The 18,109-nt window shown below is 42.2% G+C and overlaps 2 protein-coding genes across 3 annotated transcripts in view; both read right to left on the bottom strand.

The window, feature by feature from the left end:
* timm50 (translocase of inner mitochondrial membrane 50 homolog (S. cerevisiae)) overlaps positions 1-10,833 on the bottom strand; it is a 29,079-nt gene extending 18,246 nt beyond the window's left edge. The window contains exons 1-4 of the mRNA XM_035385829.1: positions 10,621-10,833; positions 9,415-9,583; positions 7,588-7,619; positions 594-615 (exon numbers count right to left, since the gene is read on the bottom strand). Of these exons, the coding sequence (XP_035241720.1) occupies positions 594-615; positions 7,588-7,619; positions 9,415-9,583; positions 10,621-10,833 (436 nt within the window). The remainder of the gene's footprint in view (positions 1-593; positions 616-7,587; positions 7,620-9,414; positions 9,584-10,620) is intronic.
* A 3,042-nt stretch (positions 10,834-13,875) lies between these two features.
* zgc:171927 (uncharacterized protein LOC100124616 homolog) lies at positions 13,876-17,313 on the bottom strand. 2 transcript variants are annotated; one of them, XM_035385833.1, is made up of 7 exons: positions 17,081-17,313; positions 16,703-16,977; positions 16,237-16,309; positions 15,732-15,827; positions 15,233-15,328; positions 14,964-15,095; positions 13,876-14,745 (listed from the first exon to the last, which is right to left on the bottom strand). In XM_035385833.1, the coding sequence occupies exons 2-7, from the start codon at positions 16,714-16,716 to the stop codon at positions 14,524-14,526; spliced, it is 633 nt and encodes a 210-aa protein (XP_035241724.1). In that variant the 5' UTR covers positions 16,717-16,977; positions 17,081-17,313; the 3' UTR covers positions 13,876-14,523. The 2 variants fall into 2 exon arrangements, with proteins under 2 accessions (XP_035241724.1, XP_035241723.1); XM_035385832.1 differs by having other exon boundaries at positions 16,703-17,313.
* Positions 17,314-18,109: the final 796 nt, after the last annotated feature.

Below are 18,109 nucleotides of genomic sequence, written 5' to 3'. Positions count from 1 at the left end.
TGTGTGAGGGTGCGTGTGCATGTGCGTGTGTGTGTGTGTGAGGGTTTGTGAGCATGTGTGTGTGTGCATGTGAAGGTGTGTGAGCATGTGAATGTGTGTTTCAGGGTGCGTGAGCATGTGTGTGTGCGCGTATGTGTATGTGTGCGCGTGTGTATGTGCGTGTGAGGGTGCGAGAGCATATGTGCGTGTGTGTGAGCGCACAGCATATTGAGGGCTATAGAAATGGAAATGGGTGCTGGACTGGTCGAATACTGCCAGAGGGCTCTAAGGGCTTCATAAAGGCAGAAGGCCCTGGCCAGCAGCTCGCCTTCTGGGGTGTGGCTGGAGGGATGGGGGGGCTGCACACATTTCCAGGAGGGATAAATCATTCCCAAAGCGTGCGGTCGCACACCGCGCACACGCCATCACGCATAAAGACGCGCGCTCCCCAGCTGCTCGCAGGCATGACCGCAACCAGAGAGTAAAACCCCAGCTTCCCCTCCCACAACCTCATATACCGACAGACAATACTGCGGGACAATTTCACTATGTAAAAAAACAGCAGTTTACATGTTACTATAATTAACAAGGGGGGAAAAAAAAGTATTACTCACCACTATCAAACTCATCTGGAATCTGTAAGGAGAGATGAGACAGAGTATGAGAGAGGGCTCCATGTTTTATGTGCGTAGAAACAGAATGAGAATTCCCTGATTAAAGGGCCGTGTTCTCATGTGGCCCGAACGTGTGTGGCTGAAACAATGAATGACAGAACTGGCGCTCTGCGGTCTGGGCGCTCTTGCATCATCCCTCGGAATGTGCTTTTCAGGTATGCGCCAGCTTGTCTTAACAACAAGCAGGCGCTCGGTGTCGGGACGTGGGGCACAGAGAGAGAGAGTGCCCAAAAGCACCGACTTCGGCTCAGTGGGGCCTTTCTCTTTGTGCAACTGTTGTGGTTATGCTTACGGCTGCGTGTGGCGAGTTTGGAGCGAAAGCGTAAGACTGAGGATTTGGAGTGGGACGGAGATAATGGAAACAAAGATGTAATCGTTTATTTTCCTGAAAGGAGCAAACAATCAGAAATAATCCGTTCACAAAGATGTGTCTTTTCTGGGAGTACCAAATTAAAATCGCTTAATCAAGCATGGCCCGGGTTTCAAACCCACACAAATCTGGTCCAGTTGTAACCACGGCATCAGACCGCAAACCTTTTCCATTAAAAAACCTTTGTGTGCAAGATCCATACAAATGTACTGTATGTAAGCAACTTTGCCTTTGCAAGTATGTGCGTGTGATTTTTTTAACCTTCGTTTTAACAGGGTAGTCCCACTGAGACCAAGGTCTCTCTCAAGGGAGCTAGTAAATACACAGGCTACATACAACAATCATGTGTTTAATGCAATAGGAAATCAGAAAACACAACAAGAAACATAAGCACATAAAAGAAACAAATAAATGCAATCAATTTAACTCAAAGTAAATGCAGAATCCTTTGTACACAGGTCTTTAATTAAGGAATTGAAAGAACTCCAAGGGACAAGGCAATCTAAGCTCATTGTGACTAGGAGATTATTCCACGTCTGTAGCACCGAGAAATGAGAAGCAGGTTTGTTTGGTAGAGATGCAAGGAATTTCAAGGACTAGACTTGTCTGAATATGAAAGTTATTTAAAATGTCAACAAGAGAAGACTATCAGAAAACAGATTGATAGCAGATTCGATGCAAAGCTTTATAACACAATTAATACAGTATAACAGGATTATAATTAAGAGAAGCCAGTGCTGAGTTCTGCAAGGACTCAGTGGAAGCCAGCCTACCATTTGGTATAGCCTATGTCAAAGAGATGAGTATGTAAGTGCGTGTCCGTATATGCATGCGTGCATATGCGTGTGTGTGTGTGCGTACGTGTGTGTGTCTGCGCGTGTGTGCGCGTGTGTGTGTGTGCATGTGTGTGTGCACGCATGTGTGTGCGTGTCTGTGTGTGTGCGCATGTGTGTGTGTGTGTGTGCGCGCATGTGTGTGCGTGTCTGTGTGTGTGTGTGTGTGTGCATGTGCGCACATGTGTGTGCGTGTGTGTGTATGTGTGTGTGTGCGCGTGCGCGCATGTGTGTGTGTGTGTGTGTGTGTGTGTATGTGTGTGCGTGTGTGCATGTTTGCGTGTGTGTGTGCATGTGCATGTGTGTGCATGACTGTGTGTGTGTGTGTGTGCATGTGCGTGCGCGCGCGCATGTGTGCGTGTGTGTGTATGTGTGTGTGTGTGTGTGCGTGCATGTGTGTGCGCGCATGTGTGTGTGTGTGTGCGTGTGTGTGTATGTGTGTGCGTATGTGTGTGTGTGTGAGACCCTGCTCTGCCTTGCACTCGCTCCTCCCCCCATGTTTACGCAGTCACACGTCTGCAGTGTGCGCCGCTCCTTCCCACCAATTACCAGCCAAATTAATCTCCGGGCTGATGAATATTCAGCCGCGTCTGCCAGCGAGTCGGAGGCCCACCTGGGGGTCTGCACAGCACAGCTTCCCTCCCAACACCACATGCTGCACAGAGGGGCTACCGTGACAACGGAGGGGAGGAGCCTTGCGTGAGCACCCCCGTGCGTGTGCGGACGTGCCATTTCGATTCTTCACCATCAGGTGCTTCTTAGCCCGCGTGTGCACATGCGTGTGTCCGCACATGTACAAGTGAGCATATGTGTGCCCCAGAGTGTGACTGTATTCATGACCCTCAAAGTCTGGTGTGTCACTCATATTTTCCCTGTAATTTCTATCAGCTTACAAAGAGGACCTGTTATCTACTCAGCAAGAAACAAACTATTATCAAACATGAAAGCTGATATTTCTTTCTGTGACACTAGTAACAGATGATGCTCTGAGTGACCATGCCAATGTTCCACTAACAGGAAGTGGGAAGGACCAAAAAATGATTATGACCAGAGGTGCTTTTCATGCACCTCCAAAGACTACGCTGCAGAGCCCCCTTGTGGTGAATCAATGACAAACCTAAATCTCAAGACCGGACAATTCACAATAAACATTTTAATTCATTACATTACAATTCAATAAAACACAGTAATATTCCTTCTGGTCAGATCAAATTTGAGCACTTATTTCTATAGGATTCTGGAGGAAAAGGATGCTAAATGTACGAGAGCTGCAACAGGAATTCCACAATGCGCAAACTGAGTGCTGTGAGTTACAATGCTGACGGCCTATCCAGATTTCACTGGGGGTCAGTGTAAAATGAGGTATCTCTGCCCTCTGCTGGTTGGCTGAAGGAGGAAGTCACTGGTTTGAGACCGTAGTTCACTTAGCATTTGTCTAGCATGATCAATAGCACCATGCACAAAGTTAAACTCATTTTTGCAGCAGATTTCTTGTATGTCTCACCCAGGTTTGCCTTGCTATAACTGGTGCGGCTGCGCCTGGCAAAAGATTTTAATGTTTTCCGGACAAAACAAAATCAATTAATGACTTATTAAAGCTTATTCAAGGAGAATGTTTCTGTTGCACTAACTGATGAGTCTCAAAAGATTTAGACAACATTTAGACCAACATCAGATATTCACTCTTGCTTTTAAATTAACTGCCATCACAAGTGGAAAGGCAGGAAGGATTTGTCTTCGTTCTGCTCTCTCATTAACAGTGTGTGCTGCCCAAGGAAAATAAACTAACTTCCACACAGCAGGCAAAGCCTTCAAGTCCATGGAAAAAAAGTATTTTTTTAATTAGATGGGCCCTTGAGACTAGTTATATGTGCAAGGGTAAATGAATGGAGATAGGATTCCCTAACCAGACCACAGTGAGCAACCTCAGGCCTCACTATATGCACATGTGTACTGAGTGGGAATCACGCATAATGATAACATTCTCAACCGGAGGCAAGATAAGAAACTATTCCTTAATAGTCAAGACCTATCCAAAATACGTCACAAGCAGGAACAGGGATTCTAGTGCATAAAGAGTGCCTTCACATAACATTCCACGCTGAAGAAAATGCTTCATTGAATAAACCATAAGGACCATAGTGGACCATTTGCAGGACCATAGTGGTCATACTGCACCTCCACTTCTTTGTTCAAGTGTTCTAAGTTTGAACTTTCAGAATTCGGACCGATAGCCAGGTCAATACTTTTGCAGGACACCCGATGAATCCCACTTTATAACTTAAAGGTCCCAAGCTATTTGCCAATGATTTGAAGGGTTTTGCGTGCAGAGAAGTTCAGGCAAATAGCAACGGTGAAAACCTCTCATGTAATTTACACAGCAGCTGTAAGTATAGATCGCTTGGCATCATGGATGACAAATGGGGGAATTAAGGTTATGAGAAATCTACAGCACCGCTGGCCATAATCTGACATTTTCACTTCATTTTCACATAATCAAATGTTAAACTGTACAAGTAACAGTAAAAATTGATCTTTAAAGGTTATGGCTATTGCCTTGTGCTAGCTACACTTGGATCATTTTGCACACCTGGGGTCACTGCCTTGCTGAAAGATTCATTTTATTTTTAAGGGGTGGTTCTGCTGATTATGTTAATTCCTGCACGAGTTAAACTAACCCACTACTAACCAATCACTCTACTACTGGGAAACTAATTTGAACAATGCTGTTAAATACAGGGATAATTCACCATTGCACCCAAATGCTAAGGCCCAGGTGCGATCATTTACTGTGTGAATGTACCGAAGCGAGCGTGGGACCAGGGTATAAACGGGCGGGGGCTGACTCTGAGAAGGGCATGTGAACGCTCATTTAGGCACAGTCCCGCTCAATTCGCACAGGGATGTCGCTGAAGGTGGAGGGGGGGTTGGCTCTGGGAATCTCTGGGGGCGAGCCCTGTTCCCGGGCCCGGTTTATAACCTCACACCAGGCTAAGGCAGGACCGCTCTCGGCCTGGTCCCCCAACTCCCACGCACCCTTACAACACCCCTTCACTTCCATTCTGGAGGTGGCAGGGATGTTCCCACGGCCGCTTTTCAGGTAGTAAAATGATAAAGCTTCACAGACACTCCACCTCCACATGGGGCTCAAAAATCACACTGGAAAAAGAGACAGGAGGCTGACATAGCAGGTAATTGTATGCTTATTGGTCAAGGTTTTGATCACATAAAGCACATACAATCACCTGCTATGTGAGCCTCCTGTCTCTTTTTTCATTGTACTTTTTCAGTACAGAACTGTGCAGTTAGACAGTAAAACTTGCCCATGTGCAGGAATGAAGCAGCTTGCTAGAAGCCAGTCATATTTCTGGCTCCATGTAATATTTTTACAGTCAAAAGGAGCCAAGTGTACTTTATGAACAGGAAGTGTTGCATTAAACATTGCACTCTTATGATCCCCTCAAACTAAACACTCTGATTATAATAATCCAGAGGGATCAGGCTGCAAGCAACTGTAGCAGTATTTAAACATCGCCTACCGATACTTACTGACATGAAACATTGCGCTTAAATAATGTAGAACAAGGTAAGTCTGAAATCTTTTCTTTTATTTAAGGTATTAACATGAAGCCATATTTACACGCAAGGATAGCCTATGCCATATGAAACAGCTCCAAGCAAAATAACATTCAACTAATTTGAATCCGATCTGAAATATGCACTAAAACTTGAATAATATTTTTAAAAACCCAGAAAATATTCATAAAGAATAACACTAAATCATACTATTAAAACATTTTTTTAAAATCTTCACTTTACTTTCTCATTTTAAAAAAGAGAGGAGAGTCTCCCCTCCACATGTATTTTTGACTTTATTCAGACAAGGGAAAGTAGGGTTACAGACAGAGATGAGATCACACTGCAGCAGGGGTGGGCAAAGAGGGCCATATCCAATTCTGGATTTCATGCCAGCTTTTGCTATTAATTATTTAGTTAACCCAGTGTTTTGGTCATTGATATTTATACACATTTTTATAAGTTCATAAATGACAGCTGAAGACTGTATGTTCCAGTGTGCCAAAATGAAGCATCCTATTGTGGTCTAATCTACAGTTAAACCGGCATAGGTACATTGAGTTAATTAGCTCAGTTGTCCAGTATAACTGGTGACAATGAAAACCAGCACACAAACTGGCCCTGCAGGAATGGAATTGCCCATCACTGCACTACACGAAGTGCTGTAACGAAATTAAAAGCGCAGGCATGGAATCGAACAGGCATCTGCACAGGGGCATTCGTACAGTAGATGATGGGTTTGAGAGGACTGCCGTACAGACTGCTCAAAATGAACCCCCCAGCTGGGCTGCACTTAACCTAATTCATGAGCAGCCCTGCAGTTAACCTACAGGCCATGTGTCCTTGATGGCGGGATATATAAGACTAGATAGAAATGAAACTGACTGAACCACCTTTGCATTACTGAAAAACACAAATTTCAGAGCAATATGCCCCGCTCCCCGTATATTCTACTGTATAGGCCTATTTCTTTTTCTCTATTATGTTGCTTTTTGACACTGCTGCACCGTGAAAGCATACTGAACTCCAGAAGATGGATGAAAAGTGCCCAAAAAAAGTTTCATTTGACTTTAATTGGACAACTGGAGCCAGTTCCTGAGAGGAAGCTGTAAATATGAGATCAAGGCCTGTGGCTTTCTCTCAGGGCAACACTGAGCCGTTTCCAACAAGGCCACATCCTCCTTTCCACCCAGAGACCCGGCTTGGCACACTCCAACAATACCACAGCGAGAAGGGTCCTCTTTGATGGCTGTGTCTCCTTCCACACCCCAAAGTCTGGGCCGTGGCTACTCTGCATATTCCCTTAGCACAATAATGGGAAGTGTGCCCTTTGAAGTTCATGTGTCCCCTTCCACACCTGAGAATACAGACGCTGTCTCCTTGGCATATTCCCTTCACACTATAATGGGAAGTGTGTCCTTTGATGTTCATGTGTCCCCTTCCACACCCCAGAATCTGGATCCAGTCTCCTTGGAATATTCTCTTCGCACTATAATGAGAAGTGTGCCCTTTGAAGTTCACGCGTCCCCTTCCACACTCCAAAGTTTAGACCCTGTCTACTTGGCATGTTTCCTTCACACTATAATGGGAAGTGTGCCCTTTGATAAAACAGGTGAGAAGTGTGCCCTTTGATGTTCATGTGTCCCCTTCCACACTCCAGAATCCAGGTCCTGTCTGGCTGACACATGCCTTTGCACAAGGATGAGAAGTGTGCCCTTTGATAAAACAGGTGAGGAGGCACACATCCTCATGCCAACCTATTAATTGCTACTGACACGAGTTCAACTCTATACTCCAACCCAAGGCAACAAAGGGAGCCAAGGCGAGCATACTGGTGCACTATCAAAAGAAGCGTGCCCTTTGATGGATCTCCCACTTCCACTCTCGCAGAACCAGGACCAAGGCTGTAAAGTAGGCGATACTTATGTGTGAAGTGTGCTAGGACAGTACAGGGGCTGGGAACGAGGGAACTTGGCACTCACACAAATCCCTTGAATCCCTTGAATTCGGCGACTGTCTGAAGCCTGCGACTCGATGCAAACCACTGGTAATGTTCTTAACGGAACATTCTAATGTTGAAAGCAATGAAGTTCTAGAACACCGACTTCTTGGGGGAAAAAAAAAAACAGTCCAAATGGTTTTGAATGGAACATACCTTGTTTCCTTGTTCATCGACTGAATTGCTACCTGCAAATAAGCAGAAAATCTGAATTAAGACACTAGGTGATACAAGACACCACGACCTCCAGGTTCAATGTTTTAATTCAAGGGTCTCTGACAAATAAGACTTATGATCTATTATCATTTCAGGATACATATTTATTTTTGGTGAAACAGTCAAGGTTACTTTTAGGCTACAAGGTTACATTGCAAGGAAAGTTATTTTCAGAATATCTTCTGTCTGAGAAGGTACACACTTCACTCCATTACAGTAGCAATATCAGCACACTGATATGTATTGTGCAAGATAGTTAGCAAGAATTATGTAAGTATTAAAGCTTAGTGTTAAGATTTTTTCGGTAAATACTAATACGATCGCATTTCAGGCTGGAAAATAACCCATTAAACCAGAGAAATAGCTGAGTTGTCTTAGACTCTTTACCGCCAAAGAATGTAGCGAGGCTGACAGCGTCGGCATAGCAACGGACGTTGCAATGAAACTTTAAGTAGGCTATGTCACAATGGGTATAACAACTGTTTTAGAATGTCATTGCGTCACCTGGATCATTTTTGCAGCCCGGATCAAAAGTGGCGTGACAGGGCCCTCTTAATTATTTTCAGCAAAACAAAATCACATACACACAGCAATTTGGAGCCAAGGGGAAAAAAAGCTTGTTTTACTGACATGTCTTCACACACTGTCTGGCAATGTCTGACATTCATTAACCTACAGCCTATAGTTTCATGAATGTGGGCAAGAAAAATCAAGGTAAACATGTTTCCATACTGTTAATGTTTAGATTACTTATACTTTTTAATATGTGTATTCAGAACAAAATCTGCAGTGCTTACAAGAATTTATTTTTGAATGTTATATTACTCATAAATCACACAAGAATGCAAATTCATAGCCAGCAGCAATGGGAGTACAATCAGTTTCACTCTCTTGGAGGTTTCAGACAACACAACAGATAAAGAAAAGGCTGAGATATTTTGCTTAAATATCAATCAGACAGTTTTACCCCCACATTAAAATAAACAGAAAACAACTGTCAAAATTTTAGGCTGCAGCACTAGATTTAAATACACTACTTAACCATTTTGCAAATTGACAAAAAAATTGCCGAAAGTCCATTTAGAAGTATGTGCTTCTAGGCCAAATGCTTCACATCATCTGTACTTGTCATTTACACAGTAACACAGTGAATTGCAGCATATAGATCGATATACTGTCCAGTACATTTTCATTTGCAATGTTCAACCAGGAATACTGTAGCCTAAATAAATCCGAAGGCGGCCACAAATGCTAAACACCATCCGTACATGACCCCTTATTTCAGTCGTGCTCCTTTATATGGCTCCACATTCCACAAGTTATTTGCAACAAATTTTACAGTTACAAATTTGTGGCTTACGACCTACAAGTGGTGCAACATGAAATTGCTGAAATTGCTATGCCTGGGTCGCTATGTTCCATTCAAGCTAGATCGGGAGAGATTGATAGATTAATTAAGAGTCTGCGTCTGAATATTCGTAACCTAACTGGCAAAACGCTGAGTACCTCAAGCACATGGTTACCTGTGTTCATTCAGCCTAATAATTAATCCAGTTAAATAGTTATAGGTTTGAGGAGAGCAAAAAACCAGGAACATCTATAGCAGTCTAGGACCAGGGTTGCCTACTCCTGCAATATGAATTGGTAATGCCATTTACAAATAAAGTTTCATTTATCTAGTTCTAATACACCTTTGAATAAGCCATTCTCAGATATTATACAGCAGAGAGCACAGGGGTGCGAGAAAGAAAGACAGAGATGACTTACCAAATATGTACACCATCCCGACCGCACTTCCGAGCCCCATGAGCCCAGCAAGCCTCAGCACCACTTTTTTGGCATAGGCTGTGTTCTCCTTCTGTTTTTTATCCTCGGACTGGTCCTGTTGCTTCTTGTCAGGGTCTCCATCTCCCTCACCCTCTGGAGGAGGCTGTCCCTACGACCCACACATGCCTCCTTCAGCTTGAACTCACACCAACACTAACACAATCAGAACAGGGATTCTTTACACTCTCTTCAGGCTGATGCTAACTAGCTGGCAGGCTTCCATGGTTGTAATATAAGTTACAAATGGGAACCATAAGAAACAGCTTGAAGGTCAAACAACTGTCTACATAATGTCAAATATACAATGCTTTCATAAACACTTAGAACAGTTTCATAGGGAATCTGGTATCGGATTTACCCAGAAACGTTGGCAAACATGTCCGCCACATTAATTAATTGGTCATCATCAGGCTGGTCCTTTTACAACGAGCTATGATCGTGGAAATGACATGTGGATTCAGCTAAATACATCCAAGTTAAATTAACTTATTGAAAGTCTGTCATCCATAACACAACGCCAAAATGCAATGCTGCCCGCATAGCTATCCAGCCAGATAAAAACACAATGTCTGTCAATCACGAAAAGTAAATAACATTGCGTTTACCTAGCTAATAACCAGTATAGGTAAAATATCTGTTCGATCGCCCGGTATGACTTTTACGTCGCCAGCCAGTGAGCCATCTAACCACATGTTTTAGGCGTACTCCCTGAAGAGTATCACACATTTTAGTAATCACAGACATGGCATTCACTAGAATAACCATCGAGCTAGTTCGACAATAGTCGGTTTATGATAACGACTAAAGCAGGGCTAAAATGGACAGCCAGCAAAAGCAGTTGTCTGGCTCCATTCATTCAATCTTGTTCATGCAATGCTGTGGCAGGTAACGCTAACGTTGAAACATTGGTTCCAAAACATAACTGACTAGGGTTCGCTAGCATTCCCTGCCCAGTGACTTGGATTGTATTTGTTGACAGTGATGTTTAGCTGGCTAATAATATTCGCTGGCTTTTACGTACACTTATCTTACAAATTGGCCGGTTAACTAGCGCTAGTTAGCAAAAATCTCGGAATGCTAAATGACTATGTCATTTTGAACCACAACCTTTAGTATCAGTACAGTGCTATACAACCAGGTGCTCACCTGACTCTTTTGCTGCTGTAGTAGCCTTTCTTGAAGTATCGCTTGAGCTAATCCACCAGTGCCACTACTCTCCCCTCCTGCGGGGCGATCTGCAGAAAGTGTTCGAATCAAGTCCAACACAGCGGGGGTTGAACCACCTCTAATTCCGTTGCCCAACCTAAGGAGGCCCCGGCTCGCCCGGACACACATGGGGTAGATAGACACCGCCGACATCTTGAATAAGAACCACCGGTCGCAGGAACGCGAGTGAAAAGGACAAACGTCACTGATTGGCCACAATCATTTTTATTGACTTTGATGTCAGGCAATGAAAATCCTGGGATGCATCGAGTAACCAAAAGAGGTGGGACTTAAAATATTTCGTCTAATAGAAATGGACTTACTACTGACCTTCGACAGCAACAAGTCGACATTATTCGTGAGGGCAATGCCCCAAAGACTCAGTTAAAGTTACATCACGATTCAGTCGTCCTTCTAGTGTCGTAAAAGTTTTAATTAGCATCCAAAATAGCCAACTTTCGTTAGACTCTCCAATATTTCCGTCGAAATTTTCCATGTTGTAGTTTCCAGTGTCTACATCCAGTCAATATGCTTTCAAACAAATTAAATGAATTAATTTATTGACAATATTATATTATATTATATTATATTATATTATATTATATTATATTATATTATATTATATTATATTATATTATATTATATTATATTATATTATGCACGCACACACACACACACACACATATACACGCTGTTTGTGATCGCCATTGTTTTATGTGGACAAAAGGAAAAGAAGACTGGCAGGCCCTATTTAAGAAAATCAGTAACTCAGGGGACCATCACATTATAACATGCTGCAGCTACCCTGATGCCATAATATTTGTGCATGTTGAACATCACCTTATTGCATTGGATTGATATAGTCAACTGAACAGCAATTTGTTTTCATCAATTAAGTTTTACAATTTTTTTTTATTTACAAAATACAGTCACTGGCCACTTTATTAGGAATGCCTATCTAGTACTGGGTAGGACTCCCTTTTGCCTCCAGAACTGCCAGAAATATTTGCTGCATGGATTATAAAAGGTGCTGGAAACATTCCTTATGGATTTTGGTCTATGCTGACTCAAGAGAACCACACAGTCCCTGCAGATTTTTTGGCCACACATTCATGCTGTGAACCTCCCGTTCCACCTTATCCCAGAAGTGCTCTATTGAATTCAGATCTGGGGACTGTGCAGGCCATTGGAGTAAAGTTATGTTATGTTCTTGGAACCAGCTTGGGATGGTCATGCTTTGTTGACATGACACATTATCCTGCTGGAAGTATCCATTTGAAAAATGGATAGACTGCGACCATAAAGAGATACACATGGTCAGCAGCAATGCTTAGGTATACTCTGGCATTCTAATAATATTCATTTGGCATAAAGGGGCCTAATGTGAACAAGAAAACAATCCCCACACCATTACACCAGCAGCAGCAGCCTGCACCGTTGACACAAGGCAGGATGGATCCATGGATTAATTCTGTTTACGCCAAATTCTGACCCTACCATCCGCATGTCACAGCAGAAATCGAAATTCATTTTTCCAGTCTTCAATCGTCTATTTTTGGTGATCACGTGGCCATTCTGCACTTAGAGTACAGGAGTGGAACCTGGTGTGGTCTTCTGCTGCTGTGGTCCATCTGCTTCAAGGTTTGATGTGTTGTGTGTGCGTACAGAGATGTCAGTCTGCACACCACTGTTGTAAACAGGTATTATGTGAGTATCTGTGGTCTTTTTCTTTGCTTGGACAAGTCTCCACATTCTCCTCTGACCTCTCTCACAAGGTGTTTTCACCCACAGAATTGCCGCTCACTGGATGTTTTTATCACACCATTCTGTAAAATCTAGAGACTGTAGTGCATGAAAATCCAAGAGGGCAGCTGTTTCTGAGATCCTGGAACAACTAGGTTTGGCACCAGCCATCATACCACAATCATAATCATATTTTGCCCATTTATAATCATACCACAATCATAATCACGTATTGCCCATTTATAATGTTTAATTGAACAACCGTTAAACATCTTCACCATGATTAATATATTGAGTTTCAGCCATATGATGTTGTTTTGAGGAGCAGACCTTTTGCATAAACAAGCCGTTGTACCCAATAAAGTGGCCACAATACATTTGTCTAAGAGGTACATTCAGAAGTTTGATAAGTCATGATTAGTAAAAATTTATCAAGGAATACCTTGTGAATTATGCACAAGGCATGCCCTTGGGCTGAGATTTTGATGTCTGGGATTTGATGTCTGGCTTCTTAAAAGGGACCAGGAATTTGTAGATCATTGTTATTTGTTTTTATGCTGATGTTTCATAAATATATCAATTGATAATTCTGTTGCCTGATCTTGGGAGAAAATGCCAAGTACAATTTGATTATGATAGTGTGCTTGTGCCATGGCCATGTCACTGCACTTTGATGGCTTGGGAAACAGGAAGAGAAAGTGATGTGTGTGTGTTAATGCATGTGTGTGTGTGTGTGTGTGTGTGTTTGCCCACATTGTCAGTCCTGTGGGTTTGCATAACCATGAGCTCAAGGCCCTTGGTTCAAGTGCTTCATAACATGGTAAAACATAGAAAAGCATATTTAAATATATACTTTGATGCACATTTTAAAATTATATTGTTCCTAAAAGTAAACACATATGTTATGTTTTAGGGAAAAATGTCTGTAAATTGTAACTAAATGGTCTGTAAAATGTAATTAAAATATATTCAATGTTGGCGTGTTAAAAAATCAGTATTATTATTTCTCTGATATATAAATTGCCTTGTATATATGTTTTTAGACAGGATTATCTAAAGGGTAAAGAAAATGGACTAAACATATCCTTGCTATTTTCCCTTAAGAGCAGTGGCTGTGGCATCCCACAGCCTTTTCTTGATATTGTAGATGAAGCTAAATGCTGGGCTTTGATAGGACTCGGATGGGTGACCTCTTGGATGAACTGAGTTGTTGATGAAGTGATGTGCCAGCAGGAGGCAGTCTTTCCTTTGTATAGCAAAACTGTGAATGCCCTACTGCAATGATGAGACACTGCACTATAGTACTCTTTCAAATGAGGTGTTGAACAGCATTCCTTATGTGCCATGGTCATTAAAATTTTGAGAGAGTAATATAATAATGGCACTTATCGACAGATTAGGAGTGTTAGCCCCAGTGACCTGGCCAAAATTGGTGTTCAGGTCACTGATTCATTCCCCTGATATTTGATTGGCTCCACATTTTATGTATTATTATTATTATTATTATTATAAGCTGAAAAATTAATGTTGACCAGTATCGTTGTGTGGAAATATACAAGCAGAGTGCTCTTATTTGGATAGAATTTTAATGATGTCACCTGACTGAAATCACCCTAATAAACATCTTTAAACAGGTGACTGTTTGGTTATCATCTGGAACTGGTCATTTAGGGTTATAAAGAAAACCCAAAAACACAAACCACTCTCCCCTTTCAAAATCCCACTCCCCTCTCTTCCAGGAGTTTTTTTAATGCTATAATGTGGACACATTTGTATGAAGAACCAAACTAACTGGCATTTTGGTAGGAATTCTATGAACTCTATGTCTGGACATCATACTTGACAAAATCATAAAGGTGTTTCAGCCTGTGCATTCAATGTGATTCCTATTGGAATTGTTCTGATCTCTGTAATGTCATGGCATAATGGGCTTTTGTGAATCCTGGTGAAACTGCAAACATCACACACTTATTTATAAGGTGTGATTAGGAAAACAGATCAATTTTTAAAGAAATTAATATTTAGGTACCAATAGGAAAAGTTTAAGTTTAGCATGATTTCACGATCCTTCACGCTGGGGTCTGGGTCTTATCTGTGTGGTCAACAGCAAGAGTTGACGTCCTCTGCTGCTGCCTTTTCTCCTCCAAGCCACAGGGGGGCGCTGTTGATTTTAGAGCTAACTTTAGAAGTCTCATTCTGAACGTCACTGCTGCCCAGGCGCTTCTGGATTTCTGTGGCCATGGTCAGGAAAGCCTTTTCCACATTACTGGCATTCTTTGCACTTGTTTCCAGGAATGGAACCTGAAGTGACATGGCAAATTCCTGGGACAAGCAGGCCAGGGAGCAAAGACAAAGGTTACTTTGTATCAACCTATCAATCTGTAAGGATTTTGGTTATTCCAACAAATATATGTATGTGTCAAATATCACTTCTTTATCTTTTGCTGCAGTATCTCTTTATACTTCCTAATGTAGTTCACCAGCTATAAGAGTGGTACAGAAGGGTAGGTATTTTAATTATGAAGACGATTTGTTAGTACCTTTCCAGTAGTGAAGTCAACAACTTTTTTGTTAGCCAGATCACTCTTGTTCCCCACCAGCAGCTTGGAAACATTTTCACAGGCATATCGATCAATCTCCTCCAGCCATTGCTTCACGTTGTTAAAGGACTCCTGGGGATGAATTGCATGCACATAAATATCACTTTTAAGCACACGAAATGCACCATTGTATCAGAACTTTTCTATTTCTTAATTTTCTTGCATAGTTGTTTCTGTTTTCTACCATCAGAGTGTGATAGCTGCCCTACCTGATCAGTGACATCATAGACTATTATGATGCCATGGGCTCCTCTGTAGTAACTGGATGTGATGGTTCTGAATCTCTCTTGACCTGCTGTGTCCCACTGCAAGGAAGAGCACGGAAATCATTCATATCCAGTGGACCACAGCCATATGCAAGTTTTTATTTAAATTATTTGTTTTTTAAATAGGCTCCTCCCACTGCTGCAACATCCTCCATCAATTTAGGAGAGAGCACACTAAAATGTGCATTCTGTAAAACATATGTAGCCAACTGCTGCACTAAGAGCAATGTTCCAGCCTCAACCAGGAGTGCCATCTCTAGGTCCTGTGATTGGCCTATATACATATGGATAAAATATCAAATTAGAGATGATGATATTCTGCCCACAAAATAAAAACAGCAACCCATTTTCTCCCCTATTGTGGTTGTCATAAACAAATTGAATTGTTACAATGCAAGCTTCCAGCAGCAAATGTATACTGTCATCTATTGAGGGTACTTACGATTTGCAACTTGACAGTCTTCCCCTCCATTTCAATAGTCCTGATCTTGAAGTCCACCCCAATGGTGCTGATGTAGCTCTCTGTGTAAGTGTCATCCTGAAAGTGCAGTATGTGGACAGATCTGAGGAAAATGCCTATGTGGTTTATACACTGGGGAGTTTGCTTTCATACTTTCTCCCCCAGTTTGGAATGCAGTCAGAAGACCCTGTGCTTGGGGGTCTACAAATTCATTTTCACTGCTTAGATGGGCCCTGCATTGCATTCTGAGAAAATTGATGCTGTTTTGCTCTTTGTAAATAAGATTTATAAATAACTTCAAAACATAGGACTGAAACCAAAGATACCCTCTGAATCAAATTCTGATAAATTAAGTCTCGTTCCCTCTTTCATAAGCTAGAGGTGCTCAAAGCCTATGGGCTCTAGGACCCAATCTAGCCATGTGATCTCTCTCATCCTTGTGGCTGTGCTCCTGATCCTGGAGGACCGGATTTGGCAGATGTCCTACCGCAAAACGCAGCAGCAGACAGGACTTGCCCACTCCGGAATCTCCAATCAGAAGCAGCTTGAATAAATAGTCACTGGGGATGAAATGATGTCATCAAAACACAGGCACCTCAGGTGTACATGTCTGGTTACAACATTCCACTTAAATGCATCTATTTTTAAAGCCTCTAAGCTAACAATGGAAGTTTAAGTAAAAAGATCAATGCCGTGGTGAAACTGTTCACTCACACAAAATAGGCCTTACCACCTTATTCTTTCAGTAAACAATGACCTATCTTTGGAACACTATCAATTGACGTCCAATTAAAACATTAAATTGTAACAAAGACACTTTAAATGGGAAACATTTTTCCTAGATGCCATCAAAGTTTACATATAGTGTACATAAGGTGTACCTGCTAAATATTCACTGTTGTGAATACCACAGTCTGTACACAGCTGGACTGTTACAAATGCAGTGCACTTACTATTCAGGATTCATGGCCAGGTGTATCCAAGTGGCAGACTGTTAGATAACTGGGACTGGTTCCTCGGCTGTTGGTTATTCTCAATAGTCTTCTTTGCCTTAGGTGGATGTTGCGTGTTCCGTCTTTGTGAGGCAAACTGAACCAGCTCAGCAGGGTGAGCTCCCACAAGCACATCACTTATTAAAGGCTGAGATTAGGTTACAAAGGGACAATTACCTGAGTCTTAAAGTCGCAGCTCGATCAGAGTGGGTCAGAAGGCATCATCTCAGTGGGACCTCAAGCAACAAGAGGAGGGGTCTGTATAAAGCTTTCTGGTGGCACTAATTCATCCATGAAAAATCTCCAACTGGTACAGCATGTGGCTGCTGGGGTACTTACATGTACTAAGAAACGTCTGGTGCTTGCTTGACTTCATTGGTTGCCTGTTAAATTTAGAATTGACTAGAAGGTTGTTCTCCTCGTATATTATATTCCTTGACTGCTCTGTTCATACAATGCAGCTATTTGAAATTTCCAAGAATAGCTAAAATTACAATGGGAGGCAGAGTGTTCTCCTGCAGAGCTCCTGCCTTATGAAATAATGTCCCTGCGCCTGTTCAGGCTTCTGTTTTGGCAACTGTAGGCTCAAAACGAACATTTTTAGTCAGTCCTATTGTAGAAAATGAACAGAAAGGGTGGATCGGGAACATCGAGCTGATCAAGAGCACCCTGAGGGTCCTGCCCCCCTGCCCTGATTTGCTGTTCTTTGCTGCGTTGGAGTGTTGTCAGTTCAGGACAACTGTCATGGTTGTGTACACCCCTTTTGTCACATTTTGTTTTTAGAAAAGCTGACATAGCTTAGCAACAAGGGGCTTTTCCATATTGCACTCAGGCCTCTAAATGTGCCACGCTTAACACAGTAATTATGTAGTCATTAACCACAGTAGGCTCCAGCCACAACCCTCTCCTCCTCAAGCCCACACTATGAAACACACTGGAGGCCTAGATGTATCATTTTGCTCCTCTGACCTGCACATTAACATCCACTTCTTTGCTTTGAATTTTTTTTTCTTCTGCCAGCTAATCTAATACTTCAGATTATAATCTGCCCAACCACAGGTACTTGGTCCAACGGTTTCCCCATGACCTTTCTGTTACCACTTAGCCTAGCTTTAAGTGCTGACATCCAGCTACCCAGCAGAACATAGGCTGCCTCTACAGCTGGCTTCCTCGCATGTCTTCTTCCCTTCCGGAAAGTTGTTTCTACCAGCACTCCTCAACGGGGAGTTTTTGCCTTACTTCAAAGCTGCTATTTCCTGTTTTACTGTGAACTATCTTTGTGCAAAATTTCACCTTCTCAGTAGGACAATCCACTGCGCAGGGCTGATGCAAATATTAATGTGAGCTGATATAATCTTAAGTATCAGT

The sequence above is a fragment of the Anguilla anguilla genome, chromosome 12 (assembly GCF_013347855.1).
Source record: "Anguilla anguilla isolate fAngAng1 chromosome 12, fAngAng1.pri, whole genome shotgun sequence".
NCBI classification, from domain to species: domain Eukaryota; kingdom Metazoa; phylum Chordata; class Actinopteri; order Anguilliformes; family Anguillidae; genus Anguilla; species Anguilla anguilla.
This window is presented reverse-complemented; position numbering and strand designations above follow the sequence as displayed.

What these genes read in the sequence shown, in the direction of transcription:
- zgc:171927 (XM_035385832.1), bottom strand. An exon ending in GTCTGCTGCTGCGTTTTGCG is followed by an intron (nt 15,828 to 16,236) that starts GTAGGACATCTG and finishes CTGCACTTTCAG; the next exon opens with GATGACACTTACACAGAGAG. An exon ending in TCTATGATGTCACTGATCAG is followed by an intron (nt 15,096 to 15,232) that starts GTAGGGCAGCTA and finishes ATTCATCCCCAG; the next exon opens with GAGTCCTTTAACAACGTGAA.